At 44.7% G+C, this 18118-nt stretch overlaps 1 protein-coding gene across 1 annotated transcript in view; it reads right to left on the reverse strand.

Moving 5' to 3' along the window:
* Positions 1 to 18118, reverse strand: part of dusp3a (dual specificity phosphatase 3a) — a 32149-nt gene that overhangs the window by 2660 nt on the left and 11371 nt on the right. Inside the window, exon 2 of the mRNA XM_041217629.1 lies at positions 12380 to 12606. Within this exon, the coding sequence (XP_041073563.1) occupies positions 12380 to 12606 (227 nt within the window). The remainder of the gene's footprint in view (positions 1 to 12379; positions 12607 to 18118) is intronic.

Genomic DNA, 18118 nt, shown 5'->3' on the forward strand with positions numbered 1-18118 from the left:
ACCGCACGCCATTGCGATATTTTGCTGGGCAGGCGCGCGCTGATGTCCGATGCGCACCTGCCATTAATTAACGGGCCAGTTAAGGCCCTTGACTCCCCATAATCGATGCTGATTTTTCGGCGCCCGTGCAATCTTCGGGTTGGCACACGGGCAGGACACATTTGTATTAACTTCGTCCATGGACGGGATAAGAGGGCTCACTGGGGTCGGGAGTGTGACCAGTCAAGTATTTATTTATGAAAGTTTTTGAAACTTGCCTGCGTGATCTGCAATGCTCCAAAACACATATCAGCTGCTTTCTCTGGACTCTTAACCTTCAGGTCAGCACTCTGCAGTGAGGAATCTTTTCCAGGCCTGCAGGTTAAAGGAAGCCTTCCCTTAGCTAGGGAATGGGAGCTGAACTGTCCACTGGAGGCAGCTCCTCTGAGGAGGAAGGGAGGGCTAGAAGGGGTAGGAGGCCAGGAGTGCACATTCAGCCTCCAGGGGAGCCACCTTTGGGAGGTCAGGCACAGGCACAAGGGGCACAGGGCCAAGAGGTGGTCCAAGGTGGAAGGGGCCGCAGAAGACGCCACTATCCTGCTGCCATGGTATACAGGCAGTGAACCAGCTACCTCAATATGACTAAGGTAGAGTGCCAAAGGAGGCTCCGTCTCTCAAGGGAGACAGTCAACTATATCTGTCAGATGACAGGGCCTGAGATCTCCGCTAACTGTATGGGTGGACACCCCATGCCAGTGGCTCTAAAGGTCACAACTACCCTCAACTTCTATGCCTCTGGCTCCTTCAAGGGCTCGGTGGGTGATCTCTGCTGTGTCTCCCAATCAGCTGTCCACACTTGCGTCATGCAGGTCACAGACTATCTGTTCAGATGTGCATCGACCTTCATCCACTTCCATTGGAACTGGGCAAGTCAGGCACAGTGAGCCAGAGGCTTCGCGGCCATTGCTGGCTTCCCCGTGTCCAGGGTGCTATAGACTGTACACATGTGGCCATCAAGGCGCCAGCAGGTGAGCCCGGTGCCTTTGTCAACAGGAAGGCCTTCCACTCCATGAACGTGCAGATAGTGTGTGATCACAGGATGCTGGTTTTACAAGTCTGTGCAATGTACCCAGGCAGCTCCCACGATGCCTACATCCTCAGACACTCCCAGGTGCCGGGGCTCTTCAGTGCTCCTGTCCGACTGGATGGTTGGCTGCTGGGTCACAAGGGCTATCCCCTCAGAATGTGGCTCATGACACCTCTCCACCATCCAAGAACAGAAGCTGAGCAGTGGTACAATAGGAGCCACGGCACCACAATGGCTGTGGTGGAGAGAGCCATCAGTCTTCTCAAGATGCACTTCCGACGCCTGGACTGCTCAGGGGGCACAGTCCAGTAACCCCCAGATCGTGTCTCTGTGATAGTGGTAGCATGCTGCACTCTCCACAATCTTGCGCTGGAAAAGGGGGACGCAGTGGACGATGAAGATGTCGACGCAGTGGCTGCGGCTGCACACGATGAGTCCAGCAGTGAGTCCAAGGATGAGCACAGACAGGGAAATGCTGAGGGGGTAGACGGTGACCCAGGCACACTGCAGGGAGACAGGGACACCCGGGAGGCTTTAATCCAACAAACCTTCAGCTAACACAACACAGATGGACCTCCAGGACAAGCCTGGGCTGTAGGCTCCATACTCGATACCTAAGTGCCAAATCTGCCAGGTTAGCAACAGTAACTAAGGGCCTTGTTAATAAACTGAATGTCCATCAAAGCACTCATTACAGTTTTGGAAACCATACACATGCAGAAGAAAAGAGGCACCCTCAGCCATGGTGACACATCTGAATTTATTATGTCATGCAAACCAACTTATTCCAAAAAAAAAGAGAATAGTGTTACAAATCAAAGCAAATCATAAGGACCTCACCTCGGGCCAACACAAAAGCACCAGTGAAAAACCCATGATGTGCCTAAGGTGCCTTATGCTTTCACTTCCGGGTGCTACGTCTTGGTGCTGCCCCATCGCTTGGAGTGGCACCTGAGACAGCCTGCTGACTCTGCTGTCCTGTTGGCCTCAATGGTCTTGGCGTTCATCCTCTGGCCCATGGAGCCAGTTCTGGCCCTGCCTGGGAGGGTGGAATGCACTGCTTGGGAGGGTGATGGAGGTGGGTTGCCTCACATCCTTTATAAAGTACCTGGATGAGCACTTGGCACGTCATAACATTCAAGGCTATGGGCCAAGTGCTGGTAAATGGGATTAGGTAGGTAGGTCAGGTGTTTCTCATGTGTCTGTGCAGACTCGATGGGCCGAAGGGCCTCTTCTGCACTGGGAGATTCTGTGAGCTGCCAGTTCCACAGCTGGCCTCTCCCCAGTTGTCGCAGCCTCATAGGATGGTACAGTCACTGGGAGAGGGGCGGAGGAGTTGCCGCCCTCATCCGGAGCGCCCTGAGAGGTGCCCGCAGAGATGACAGGCAGCTGCTGCTCCGACATGAGGTCACTTCGGACCTCCCTGATCAATGTGGATGGATGGGCAGTGAGCTTGTAAGTTGATGCCCAAACCATCTCCCACACTGGCACTGACCAGCTGCGATCAATGCTGATGTGAGGGCTTGCTGTTCCAAGCGCATCCCCAGGAAGCCCTGACAGGTCTCCTGGAGGAGTCTCTCCACGAGAGTCACCACTCTCTCCATGGAGGACGCGTGGCGATCAGACATGTGGTTCATTGCTTCGGCGATCCTCCGCATAGACTCCTCCATCACAGAGACCAAGCCAAGCAATGCCTCATGTATCTCCCCCAGATGCTCCCACGCACCCGGCCACGTTTCCTGTCCCTGCTGCGTCACAGACAACTCCAGAGGCACATCATCAGGCACCGACTGAGCATGTGCCTGGTCCCCTGCAGTCCTCCGACTGCTGGCGCCATGGGCACTCTCTGTCTCTGCCAGTTCCTGCAGCGACTGTGAAATGCCCTCACTGCTGTGCCCTGGGACACTAGCCCATGTTCAAATTCCCATCCAGGTGCTGGTATCTGCGCTGGTGCCTGCCTGGCAGAGATGGTGTGATGCTGATGAGACTTCAGGCCCTTCAGGTGTGGGAGGGGGCCTCTGCTGCTCCTCCTCCCGGCCCTGCTCTGCTGATGCTGAAAGGAAGAACAAGGACAGTGGATCAGTTAATGTGGAGACAATGTCAAAGTGTATCCCTGTCCCCCGGATCATTATGCACTCATCTTTCCATAACCAATGGTCAAGCCATGTTGCAAAATTAAATCATTTAACATTCAGCAGTGCTATAGCTATTGGGAGAACAATGCTGACCTCACTGTTGGGCTTAAATATGTGGCTGTGGCACCCCAGCCTCACTGACACCAGTGGACCTAGGTGCATGGCGCCTCTCCAGATCCAGAGCCTCTTGCTCGAAGTGGTTACGAATGGCGATCTGCACCTGGCCGTCGCCAGTCCTCACACGCTCTGCTGTGTTATGAGCATTCTTCTCCTGAAAATGAGAGAGGAGCATTGATTAGTGCAAATTGCACATGGACTCTCTTCGCGCATGGCCCACCCCAACCAGAGTGGGACATGTCAGGGTTCCAGAGCCTCCTCACCCAACTTCTGACAAACACTCACACAAAGATGTGAGGCCTGCTCCCCAATACCCCCACCCCCTTGGACACATGCTGCCTACATCACATTAGGCACCACACGGTATATTTCCTCCATAGCAAGGAGGCGCAAGCACGTGGAGCGCAGAGGGCAGCAGATGGTTCGTTGCCACACCACCTTGAAACTCCCCTCCCAGCATCTCATCACCCTGACTTGGACACGTCCTGCAGTTCAAACACAGCGTCTAGGTGCCCTCCAGGTTGCCCCCAAACCAGTCATGTGGGACTCAGTGTAACACATGCTGCAGGGGCAGAACACATCTCGAAATCACCCTCTCAGGCTGACCTCAGCATGGGCAGCATCTGCTGGCCCACCCAGCAAACGACACATGCCGTCAATGATTCAATGCAGTCATTACACTCAGACCTGGGGGTGGGGGTGCAGCAGTGGGGGGTAAGCTGACCTGCTGGGTTAAGTGCCCAACGCCAACATTGTCCTCACCCTGCCAGAGTGCAACAAGTCATTGAAGCGCTTGTGACACTGGATCCAGGTGCACCGTACCACGTCGCGGGACCTCACCACCTCCGCCCCCTCCTTCCAGGCATGTCATGTGGGAGGGCCTCCTCCTCCCATCCTGAGGAACCAGCACCTCCTGCTGTGCTGCCACCTCCTGCAGGAGGGCAGCAAGGCAGTCATCCGAAAAATGAGGGGCACACTGCCCCACGCTACCCCCCCACCCCCCCCCCCCACCCCCCACCCTACCCTCTGGCCTGGCCTGTCCCACTTCCCTACCCTCCGGACCGGCCTGCTCACTAGAAGCCCTCTGGTAGCCCTTCCACTTGCCATTGTGAGCAGCCTTAGAAAGGCTGCCCGCGCTTCTGATAAACAGGCCACTGGGTCGCTGTTGGACCCAGTGGACAATGCACTCTTGCTGTCGCCCGCCCACTCCAGCTATCCTCGGGAGTTGCGCATTATGCTGGGTGTGCCTTATTGGCCTGCCCGCATAAAATGGCAGCGCACACTTGATCACAGGTGGTGATCAGGTCCGCGCCCGCCCACTCTGCGCTCCCCCCCAACCCCCACCAACCAGAAAATTCAGCCCCAACTGTCGTAAAAACCCATCTGGTCCACTAATGCCCTTTAGGGAAGGAAATTTGCCAAACTTACCCTGGTCTGGCCTACATGTGACTCCAGACCCACAGCAATGTGGTTGACTGTTAACTGCCCTCTGAAATGGCTGAGCGAGCCACTGAGTTCAAGGGCAATTAGGGATGAGCAAGAAATGCTGGCCTTGCCAGCGATGTCCACACCCTGCGAAAGAATAAAGAAAAAAAAATGGAGGAGGGTTTTGTCAGCGGCTGAGCTAAGGAAGGAGTGGAGTCGGGTAATGTTGCAGGGGTGGAAATAGGCAGCCTTTTCGCAAAGTAAAATACAATGGGGCACATATAGATACTTGGATATATGTTAAAAGTGTCAGGAATTTTCTGGTGGGATTGGAGCATAGCTTGAATTATTCAAATCTTCCAGATGACAATGACATTTATTAGAACAGGATCTTGCTCCATTGGATATGTAAGCGTACTCTGAATCAAAAAGCTGTGCTTTGAAGTGCAGCTAAAGAACTCAAGCTGGTACTAAAATATCCACTGAACCAAACCTCCTTGGAGGAACAGGAAGGAATTTAATGAGGTCAGCAGGATCTTTGTGCGAGTTAGTGGTGGGTGGTTCAAGACATTCAGCAGAGGACATTTCTTGCAGGAAACCGGGTACTATTGTCTTTCTAGTGGCTATCAACACTGGTGATGATTGACATTACCCGTCAGCAAAATGGCACACCACTTCCCCCATTCTCAAAAATCTATGAGGGCCTTGGATGTTACTTTAGAGTCAAAAAATATTATTAATTTGGAGGTAAACAAAAATTATCTCAGTAAGCAGTCTTTCTTAATCTTAAAATAGTTTTCCTTACTGCCTTATAAAGGCCAGAGGATTGATTATTGGCAAAAAATTCATGGGACCAAAAAAAAAAGTCTTAGAGATAATGGCCTGAACTTTTCAGTCGGTGGGTGGGCTCGGTGGAAGTGGTCGCAGAGGTGACCACCACCCGTGATCGGCTCCGCGCCACCATTTAACGTAGGCGGGCCAATTAAGGCCCACCCAGCATAAAAGGCAAGCGGTACTGCGCTACCTGTGCAAGCGGGGGGAGGAGAGAGTTGGGGCCAGTGCTCTTTCGAGCACATGCGCGTGAAAGAGCCATTCGGTATCCCTGAGGCACGGAGCTGGCCCCAGGGAGATTGAAGTGCCTTTGAAATAAATAAATAAATAAATGGATCGAAAATTTAATTAAACGTGTCACCTCATGTGGCTGTGTCACATGGGATTTTATGTTTCAGGAATTTTTTTTATTTAGTTCATGAAAGCTTTAGGAAACCTCACCTTGCTCGTGGATGAGGTTTCCTAAAAAATGTGAGGGCCACTTGGCCTTTTCGCCTGTCCGACAACCTTAAGGTTGGATGGGCAGCATAAACAATGACCTTAATCACTTCCCTAACGGCCTTAGTAGGCCGTTTAAATATTGGTGGGCGCACAGCTGACTCCGGCAGGCGCCCGCTGTATGAAACATCGCGATGGCGCCAGGACACAACGCCCGACATCATGGCGTGTCATTTTATGCGCCGGCGTGTCGGGCCCACCCCCGCACACTGGCTGAAAAATTCAGGCCCATGTGAAAAAAATCTTGCTCATTATGACTGTAAACTTGGTAAACAGATGGAAATAACTGAACAGGCATTACTCCATCTTGTCCACAGCCAATCAATATAGCTGACACTGACACAAGCCTACTAACCCTGACACAAACCTGTGCCTCTGGCCCAAATCTACTGATTCTCAACCAAAACAATCAATAATAAAAAAAAACTTGATTTAAATCCAAATTACCTGCCAAGTGAGTCTAGCCTGACCCAAATTTTCGCCTAACCTACCCAAACTCAGATCAGTTTCCATTTTTGTCTTGGAATCATGCTTGCAACAAATCTCCAAAAGAGAGGCTGGATTTGTCTAAAATTATGTTACCCTAGATTATTCTTCCTGCATTTAACACCCAGCAGCTTTACAAGTCAAAGTTGGCAAGTTGGGAGCCAAGTCACAACACTGTGTGTGTTGCTAGGTGGATTGCCTTGAATCCTGTGGCAAATTTTGAACAGTGTGATCCAGGTGACCACTGCTGCAAGCTGGGCTGCCCTTCAAATTCAACTTGAGGAGTAGATGTGATGTCCTTGCAATGGAGACTGCAGATCCTGTTGAGTGTAGACCACTGTTTAAGGGAGGTTGAACCCTGGAGCTTCTACTGTCGGATCACTCACCAGGTCTTTGTTAGCGATATGAAGGTCAACCCAGAGTTTGCGTCATTTGTCCTTTTTGTCAAAACCAACATCGCTCAAAGCATTTGCAGAGCTTCAGAATGGTTTGCATGATGAGTCACAGATTAGGTTCTGAAGGCCTTCATGGATTGGCAGTTTTGGCTTAGCTTCAATGCAATCAAACGCTTTCAGCATTTTTGCCTTTTGGCAATGTCAGGATGTGGGATATTGGACAGTGCTGTAAGCCCCTGGATTTGTGACAATCTTGTTGGAACCACAGTAAATAGGTCAAGAAAACATTGAAACACTGTATTTGCCAAACCAAAAGACATAGCAGGATTTTAAAAAGGAAATATTTAGACAATACTTGGGCATAACCTTCAGACACATGTCAATTTTTGGCAACCATTTCCCAGAAAACAAGTGCGTCTTATGGTCCAGTAAATACGGTAATCTCAATCTACTTTCTGCGCCTAAACCATTTTAAAGATTTAACATCTATAACTTGGCAGCTAATCCATGTACATAAATTACTTTTCAGACCCATTACACCCAATTAAGATCAGTATCATTAATCCAATCATTGGAGGCACATTTACTTGTAAGATTCATTGCTCAACATTGACAAAGATGCATCATGACCAAGGCCAGTCTGAGTACACAAGCATCTGAACTGATTCAGATTTCTAATCATTAATAATCAAGGTGTTAGTTCTGAATCATATTTCCAGTGCATTATCTTGTTGATCTTAATTTGGAACATTCGGATCATACATTTCTTTTATAGGATATAGAATACAGCACTATTGGATATGATTTATTGAATATTTATTGTAGACACTACCTAATTTGTGCTCCTTACCTTTCCTACCAAAATATGAATTAGGAGCAGGAGGAGGCCATTTGGCCCCTTGCCTGCTCTGCCATTGGATAAGATCATAGCTGATCTGATTGTGGCCTCTGCTTTCCTGTCTATCCCCTATACCCTTTCGCTCCCTTGTCAGTCAAGAATATATCTAACTCAGCCTTAAAGATATTCAAAGACCCTGTCTCCACTGATCTCTGCGGAAGAGAATTTTAAACCATGTCCCCTAGTTCTAGTCTCTCCCATAAGGGGGGAAACATCCTTTCAGCGCCCACCCTGTCACGTTCCCTCAGAATCTTATATGATTCAATAAGATCACCTCTCACTCTTTCTAAACTCCAATGGATAGGGGCCCAATCTGTCCAGCCATTCCTCGTAAGACAACGTCTTCATCCTGTACTTTTGTGGAGTGGACTCGATATTTTGTAATGAATGAGAAGTTGTGAGTTAGCAAACCAGAACTGTTGCAGCACAAGATGAAAGAGAGCACTAAACCATGCGACTTTCAACCCATTCAACTGGAAGTGCAATGCATGCATTCTGCAGTATATTTTCTAATCTACGCTGACTTAAACTTCCCAAATTCACAGCACCAGCTCTGATGCAGAAGAAAGAGAAAGGGACTGTAAAATTAAAACTGCTACCTTTGTTGGGTGGCTTGCTTACAAACTGTGGCCTTCCTAGAACATGTCTGGAAGTCTAAGTCTTTCTTCCTTTTTAATGAAAATACTGCCTGGGTCTAAAGTTTAAAGGTCATTGTTCCTAAATATATCATCAAGATAGTGGTACAGTGAGAACTGTTTTTCTACCAGTAAACTCACAGCGCAATCCTGGGACTCTGGGCTTGATGTCGCAGTATTTTGCGTCATTATGTTGACAAAGCTTCTTGATCACCCCCTACAGATTCAACTCCCTGGTTTCTTCTTACTATTCATTGTTAAGCTGCTATTGCTTATTGTTAAACTGTGCCTTTATTACTTGTACATAAGTCTTGGATTAGATCAAATGTCCTTGAGAACAAGTAAATTCAGCACTGACAGAGATGAGGGATGCTAGCTTCTCACATTACATGATCAACTTTTCAGAGCTCATCGACCTCCCAATTTTTATCTACAGGAAGTGCTTAACTAATGACACATCAGAATGTCTGGATCATTACAAGGTTATAGTTCAGAATTAAACAGCTAACATCAATCTCCATTATTTTCTAATAACTTAGTATTCGTTATAAATTGCTGGTGACCTACACATTTCCGATTTTTGATTTCCCTCTCTCCATTATCCAATTATTTCTACTGCACGCTATGTATTACACACAATTTTGTGAGTGGAACTGTGTAGACACATCTATATGGTACCACTTCATTGCACAAAATATTGGCATTTTAGTGCCACTATGCCATCTTATCTACTGTTTTATTTATTACCTCATATAATTTTGCTACTTTATGCCAAACATTAATAGATTATTTGTATAAAAGGAATTTAGAAGCTGGGTTTATAAGCTGAGTTAACGAGTAGGTTAGACAAAGGAGAGCCAACGGATGTTATCTACTTGGACTTCCAGAAGGCCTTTCACAAGGTGCCGCATAGGAGGCTGCTCCATAAGATAAGAGCCCATGGTGTTAGAGGTAAGGTACTAATATGGATAGAAGATTGGCTGTCTGGCAGGAGGCAGAGAGTGGGGATAAGGGGATCCTTCTCAGGATGGTGGCCGATGACTAGTGGAGTTCAGCAGGGGTCACTGTTGGGACCACAACTTTTCACTTTATACATTAATGATCTAGATGAAGGAACTGAGGGCATCCTAGCTAAGTTTGCAGATGATACAAAGATAGGTGGAGGGACAGGTAGTATTGAGGAGGCGGGGAGGCTGCAGAAGGATTTGGACAGGTTAGGAGAATGGGCAAAGGAGTGGCAGATGGAATATAACGTGGGGAAGTGTGAGGTCATGCACTTTGGTAGAAAGAATAGAGGCATAGATTATTTTCTAAATGAGGAGAGAATTCAGAAATCTGGAATGCAAAGGGACTTGGGAGTCCTAGTCCAGGATTCTCTTAAGGTTAACTTGCCGGTTGAGTCAGTAGTTAGGAAAGCAAATGCAATGTTGGCATTTATTTCAAGAGGATTAGAATATAAAAGCAGGGATGTACTGCTGAGGCTTTATAAGGCTCTGGTCAGACCACATTTAGAATATTGTGAGCAATTTTGGGCCCCGTATCTCAGGAAGGATGTGCTGGCCCTGGAGAGAGTCCAGAGGAGGTTCACGAGAACAATCCCAGGAATGAAAGGCTTAACATATGAGGAACGTTTGAGGACTCTGAGTCTATACTCAATGGAGTTTAGAAGGATGAGGGGGGATCGGATTGAAACTTACAGAATACTGAAAGACCTGGATAGAGTGGATGTGGGGAAGACGTTTCCTTTAGTAGGAGAGACTAGGACCTGAGGACACAGCCTCAGAGTAAAGGGAAGACCTTTTAGAATAGAGATGAGGAGAAACTTCTTTAGCCGGAGAGTGGTGAAACTATGGAATTCATTGCCACAGAAGGCTGTGGAGGCCAGGTCATTGAGTGTATTTAAGACCGAGATAGATAGGTTCTTAATTGGTAAGGGGATCAAAGGTTACGGGGAGAAGGCGGGAGAATGGGGTTGAGAAACTTATCAGCCATGATTGAATGGTGGAGCAGACTTGATGGGCCGAATGGCCTAATTTCTGCTCCTATGTCTTATGGTCTTTAATGCAAGATAGGAACTAAAATTATTTTTGATCTGGATTCAGTTACAATAATTGATGAGCAACTGTAATGTTAGCTTCTATGCTTCATTTGGAAAAGATTTATAGCTGTGTAGGACAGAGCAATGCATACAATTATATCACAGAGATTAATGCTTATAGTTCCCTTTGAGATGAAACGTTCATTGTTGCTTAGCTAAAGATCAAATCAATTTGTGCATCAAACCTTATAGCAAGTAACAGTTGTCAGTGTTGCCACTGGTGATTCAATCTTAATCAAGACTACTTAAAACCCAGAAAAGCATGTTCATTGAGTAGCCATGTCTAAATGAATTGCTTTTATTTAAGTAGTTATTAAAGGTTTAGACATGTGTCAATCCAGTTGTCAAACGGGAGGAATGTTTTTCCACAGCTGTTGGTTAATTCTAATGCTCTGTTTGAATATTGGTTCTAATTCCCCTGCTCTTCAAGCTCCCCACACCATACAATATTTGCTGATTAAGGGGACAGACGTGTGTCTCCATCCCAATCTTACACTAGGCTGCTGCTAAATCTGGTTGCTGCAGTTTGGCTAACTCTCCCACCTTTCTTTTACAAAGCACCATTCTAAAGGTCTGCTCAGCTAATGAGAAATTTTAAAAGAAATTCCTTCTCAGCAGCTTGTGGACATCACAGGGTTGGGATTTATTTGCTATCTCTGGTTATGAAGGTATTCGTAGGCCTTTGTCTTGAAACTATTTAATAAATTAAGAGTCAAACACATTGGTGTGGGACATACAGTTACTTGTAGGCCAGACTGGGTCAGGATGACAGGTTTTCTCTCCCAAAGGACACTAGTGAGCCAGCTGAATTTTTATGACAAGCTGATAGTTTCATGATCCGATACCAAATTTTTATTTCTTGATGTTGTTTAAACCAAATTCAAATTCTCAAATGGAAATAATGGGAATTGAATTTACATTCTACGCATTATCAAGGCCTCTGGATTACCAGAGCAGTAACATAACCAAGCGACGATTCTTCATGAGTTAACGTTACCACGGCACTACCATTCCCTCCCCTAGGAGCAAACCTTTATGCAATCATCCCATTGTACAGTCTATATACAAAATTCTAGTGAAATTGGCCTGTGAATTGGATCCACACCTGTTGAAGTTAAAACTAAGGCACAGCTGCTTTCTTTGATGGAGAGAATTTATTGATTTAGTTCATAGTCAACACCACTCCAACCCTACAGTGTCCTAGTTATCCCCATTCATAGGTGTACAAATACCTATCACCTGTTTAACAATGTTACGGTTTAATGGCAATTACAATGTAATTAATAAGACATTGACATGGCCCACTCACTCCCTCTAAATTCAGAACATTCTGACATTATCTTTGCAAACAGAAGTGTTTTATATTCACACAGTTCAGTTTTGAAGTTTTGAACTTTGCTATAAACATTTACAATTGAGTTCAGGTAGCCAACTCTTCTCATGAGATCAAACAAAAAAAATTAAAAATATGATTGATTAATGCCATCTCTGCCAACTTAGAAATAACTCTAGTTTAAAACAACATTATTTAAACATACGTCCACCAAACCTAGCTCCATAAAGGAAATTATTTTATTGTATCCTCTTTAGGTCCCTCTGGCTTGGTGGGTATCCAGCTTGTGCCTGCTGGCATTGGCAACTCGCTGCATGCAAGGCCAACATGTGCTTTACCATTGCATGGCAGGTTAAGTCAATTAATGGGCCAACAGGGTTGTGGGTGAGATTGCACAATTGTCTATGAATTAAATTAACACCAAGTACTGTATAACATTTCTGCTGCACATTTTCTGCTTACCATCCTTTTGTGCTAATGACTTGTCAATAAAATCTGCAGCTTCTTCAAAATAGGCACTGAGATTGAATGCTTCTGTGTCATTGGCCTTAATTCCATGGTAGACAATTCCTGACCCTGCGTAGAAGTCGGCATTGGTGTTAACGTGCATAAACGAGTTTCCTTCTGCGCTGTTTAATACATGCGTTATCCCCAAACGCTCTAGTCGCATCAGATTTTGTGCAACAAATCTGCAAAATAAGAGATTATAGACCTCAATCCTTCAAAAACCGAAAGTGAATTGTTCCACATAGGCAAATGGCTGTGTCATAGGGTTACCAGCCCTCTTGGGCTGACCTAGGGACACCGGGAATTAAAGATTAATGTCCAGCAAGCAACCCTGGAGAAAAACAGTCAGTCATTAAAAAACAAGTGTGTCATTTTTCCCCCATTCACTTTGAACATTTGTTTTTGCAGGTGGATATATATGGGATATGCTATCTGAAGTGGTGCAAAATCATTAATAACTTTCAAAAGGGAATTGGACAACTAGTTGAAAGGAAAATAAATACAAGGTTATGGGGAAAGAGCCGGGAGTGGGTCTAATTGAATTGCTCTTTCAAAGAGCTGCTGGGAAATGGCTGCATGTGTTCGGTACTGTATGTGTTTCCTAAGCGACTGTAAAGCACTTTGGGACATCCTGAGGTCATGAAAAGCACAATATAAATGTCAGTCTTTCCTTTTTGTTATGATTCTATGATCTATTAATAATAAAAATATTGAAGATGGGAAAAAAGATTGCTTGACTGGTAGTCAAGAATCATGCAATAGGATAATGAAGAGTCTTTTTGCTTTCCTATTGGCTTGTGGAGGTGATGCACTGTGAGGACCAACATGCTGAGTAGCCAGTGGTGAATTATGGGGGCTGGACAGTTGAGTGATGAAACTTCCATGAATAGATTCAATTCTGCTGCTTTGGTGTACAATAATTAAGATAGAATTGCAAATTGATAAGCTACAGTATAGATCTCCATTTCTACGCCAAAACGGCTAATGCCATCTTAGAATATGGTTAATCACAGAATTGTTATGATGCAGAAGGAGGCCATTCAGCCCACTGCGTCTGCACCAGCTCTCCAAATGAGCATTTCACTTAGTGCCATTCCCCTTCCTTCTCTCCATAGCCATGTACATCGTTTCTTTTCAGATAATCATCTAATTCCCTCTTTAATGCTTCGATTGAACCTATCTCCCCCACCATCTCAGGCAGTGCATTCCAGACCCTAACCATTCGCTGTGAGAAAAAGTTTTTTCTCATATCGCTTTTGCTTCTTTTGTCAATTATTTTAAATCTGTACCCTCTCCTTCTCAATCTTTTCACGACTGGGGACAGTTTTCCCCCTGTCTACTCTATTCAAACCCCTCATGATTTTGAATACTTCTATCAGCTCCTCTCAGCCTTCTTTTCTCCAACGAACAGAGTCTCAAATTCTCCAATCTATCTTCGCAACTGAAATTTCTCATCTCCGGGACCATTTTCATAAACCCCAGCACTCTCTCCAAGGCCTTAATTCACATCCTTCCTAAAATGCGTCACCCAGAACTGGACACAAACTCCAGCTGAGGTCCATATTGTTTTACACAAGTTCAACATAATCTCCTTGTTCTTGTACTCTGTGCCCCTATTAATATGGTCTAGGATGCTGAATGCTTTATTCAATGCTCTCTCAATCTGCCATGTCACATTTAGAGCCTTATGCACTTATACACCTAGGTCCCTCCTCTCCTGCACCCCTGTTAGAGTAGTATCCTTTAGTTAGTACTGTCTCTCCATGTTCTTCCTACCAAAATGTATTACCACACATTTCTTGGCATTGATTTCCCACCTATCTGCCCATTCCACCTTTACCTTCTTTACATTCTTTTGAAGTTCTAGGTTATCCTCCTCACAGTTTACAATGCTTCCAAGTTTTGTATTGTCCACACATTTTGAAATTGTTCCATGTACACCAAGCTCTAGATCGTTAATATATATCAAGGAAAGTAAGAGTCCCAAATCTAACCCCTGGGGGATAAAATCTCCAGCCCAAAAAACATCCATTAACCATTACTCTCTGTTTCTTGACACTCAGCCAAATTTGTATCCAGATTGCTAATGTCGCTTTTATTCCATCAGCTTTTCTCATAAGTTTGTTGTGTGGCACTGTATTAAATGGTTTTTGAAGTCCATGTACACCACATCAACAGCATTACCCTCATCAACTCTCTCTCTTACCTCTTCAAAAAACTCCATCAGGTTAGTTAAACACAATTTTCCCTTAAGAAATCCATGCTGGCTCACCTTAATTAACCCACATTTGTCCACGTGACTATTAGTTCTGTCCCGAATTATAGTTTCAAAGAGTTTCCCCATCACCAAAGTTAAACTGATTGGTCTGTAGTTGCTGACTTATTCTTACACGCTTTTTTGTATAAATGCGCAACATTTGCAATTCTCCAGTCCTCTGGCACCGCCCCGGAGTCTAAGGAAGACTGAAAAATTATGGCCATAATTTTCCACTTTAAGAACAGACAGCCTAGCTAATATGTCCTCCTTATCAATTTTAAACCCTCCTAATAATTACACACTCTTTCACCATGGTCTGGGTAGCATCTTCTTCTTTGGTGAAGACAGGTGCAAAGTATTCATTTAATACCTCAGCAATAAGCTCCCTGCCTTCCTGTGTAAATCCCCTTTTTGGTCCCTAATCAGCCCTACTCCTACTTTTAGCGCTGTTTTACTATTTATATGCCAATAGGATTCCCTATTGTCAGCTGCCAGTCTCTTTTCACGCTCCCTCTCTGTTTCACCTTTTTCATCTCCCTTCCGAACCTTCTATATTCAGCCTGGTTCTCAATTGTATTTTCTACCTGACACCCGTCCTAAGCACGCTTTTTCTTCTTTATCTTAATTTCTACTTCCTTTGTCATTCAGGGAGCTCAGGATTTGTTTGTCTCGCCTTTCCCTTTTGAGGGAATATATCTTGACTGTGCCCAAACCATCTCTTCTTTGAGGGTAGCCCGGTTGTTCAACTACCACTTTTCTTGCCAATTTTTGGCTCCAAATTAATTCTGCCCAGGTCCGGTCTTACCCTGTTGAAGTTGGCTTCCCCCTGATTAATTATTCTGACTTTGTATTGTTCTTTGTCCTTTTCCATAGTCATCCTAAACCTAATGATACCATGATCACCGTCCCTAAATGTTCTCCCACTGACACTTGATCTACTTGGCCCACTTCATTCCCAAGAACCAGGTCTAATTAACCAGGTTAATAAAAGTCCATCGTTTTTTTTTGTTATGTGCAGCAATGCTTTTAAACGAATGGAGAAATTAAGCTGTAAAGCAAAAATGTGAATTTCAGAAAATAGTCTCCCTCAAATCCAACCCTTGACATACATTCAACTTTGGTGCCCTTCTTTAGGAGAATTTCAGTAGTACGTTGGTGTTGCAGATTCTCCATCTCAAAGGAAGGGGAAGGGAACGAAAACAGAAAATGCTGGAAAAACTCAGCAGGTCTGACAGCATTTGTGGAGAGAGAGAAAAAAATAAAGTTAACGTTTCGAGTCCGTGTGACCCTTCGTCAGACTCTTTTTTTCTCCAGAGATGCTGTCAGACCTGCTTAGTTTTTCCAGCATTTTCTGTTTTTGTTTCGGATTTCCAGCATCCGCAGTATTTTGCTTTTACTGAAGCGGAAGGGGAACTTGTCAAACCAAACCCGTTCCTGCACTCCCAGCACAAGCATTTACGCCTTTTGTTGCTTAATTGCACCATGGAGTGCAGATTACTCTCACCTCTCAATAAAGAGGAGGAGGGGCAATGATGAAATGGAGCAGAATTAAAATTAAGCAAGGAGTCTACCCATTGAACTTGTGTACAAGAGGAAAAGAAAACACAGGAATATTGCACTTAATTCCTCCAGTAATGTAATGTCGATCATCATTTTTAAAGGTCTCGTAAATTCCTTTTCACTCTCAGCAGTATTTCCCTTGCAAAGGGGGCAAAGAAATCCCCAACTGTAAAAAAAAAATTGGGACATACACCTACATTCTACATGGCCACAGGGTGCAGCTCCTTCATGACCTGAAGAAGGGTCCTACGGACTTGAAACGTTAACTCTCTTTCATGCTCCACAGATGCTGCCAGGCCTGCCGAGTTTTTTTTTTTCCAGCATTTTCTGTTTTTATTTCAAGATTTCCAGCGTCCACAGTATTTTGCTTTTATCCTGCACGGCCTTTCCAATTAGAGAGTTTGATGTTGAAGCTTAAACCAGGCATTTCTTTCTTTTAAAAAAGGTTCTTCCTTTTAAAAAGGATGATTACGCTCAGTTATTTCATGTACCCTTTTATGTTATTTTGTCATTTTCTCTTCTTCAGACAGTGACTCACACTCGGGCTCAGGGCCAAAGGGCCCTTCTTCATCTGGAAGCCTGTGTGTAGGCAGCTAAGCAACTGATGTGGGAGTTAAAACTGACAGCCAGCAGCAATTTCAAGATGGCATCTCTTTGCTGGCCTTTTTAGATCAGTTCCCCAGCTGATAAAGCTCTTACTAACTAAGACACCAGGGGAGATTGTAATTGCTTTTTTTTTTAAATCGTAACTAAGTTACCAGCAAAAAAAACAAGTTAAAAATGGAAATGAAAATATTTTGAAACTTATTTAAAGCTTTCTTTTATTTTACAAATGTAAGGAGGTAGCACCTGAAATCAGTAGGACAGTAAAATGCCTCACCTATTCTCTGAGATATTTTGTAACTTTACATTAAACAATTAGCAATAGGATTTCATTCTGAGTTTTTAAATGGGACTTTTCACCAAAGATTTTTATTTGTAACTTGTACAACACTTAAGGAGTCCTTCAGGCATAAAGCCAAGTGTGTTTAACGGTCTCTCCAGGGATGATCTGGCTGACTTCATCAAAAATTGTCCTGAACTTTCTCAAACAGCGCAGCTAGCCAGCAGCTGTCTGCCACTGTGAACTGACATGATCTCTATAATTAGCTCTGCGTGTTCCTGCCAGATGTAACATTTTGCTTGGGCCCTATTACTGTTAAAAATAAAAACAAGAGTCCCACCATACTCCCAAACCATACTGCATTTCATACAAATGCATTTGGTTACTTAAATCAAGGTAGCTTTCATATTCTACAGCGATAACATATAGATATAGGTACAACCTGCTGTATTTCACTGATTCAGACTGAAATTACGGTGATTAAGTTTGAAATGTACCAACTATTATCACATCTCCTTCGAAATCTGTTACAGCTCATGCAAATGCTCCTGGTTAGGCCATAAAATGAGTCAAATAGCCTCAGATACAATCTTTCTGTTTAAGGGTTTTATCTCAGCAAGCCAACGCCAGAATGATTTCTAGCTACGAGATGTCAATTTTTCATGGATTTTACCAAACTGGAGTGAGGAGCTGTGTTTTTACTCCTTTTGACTCTTTCTTCCTTCACTTGCAGAATCAACTAGATTCAGCCTTACAATATTCCCTGAGCACGAGCAGGCAGTTTGACTGCCTGGGTTGATGGATGGGGAAACGTGCTGTTAAAGCTGCCTTCTGTGAAGGTTGGGAGGCATATGCCTGCAAGTCCCTATGCAGTGAGCCTCTACAGGAATCAGGGAAAAGATGCTGAATGAAAGCTAGGCACTTTCCCCACAGGGTGCAAGGAACAAACAGAATGCAGGCACACACATAATGTCAGCGCAGCACTAACTGATAT

Source organism: Carcharodon carcharias, chromosome 23 (genome assembly GCF_017639515.1).
Source record: "Carcharodon carcharias isolate sCarCar2 chromosome 23, sCarCar2.pri, whole genome shotgun sequence".
Classification (NCBI taxonomy): domain Eukaryota; kingdom Metazoa; phylum Chordata; class Chondrichthyes; order Lamniformes; family Lamnidae; genus Carcharodon; species Carcharodon carcharias.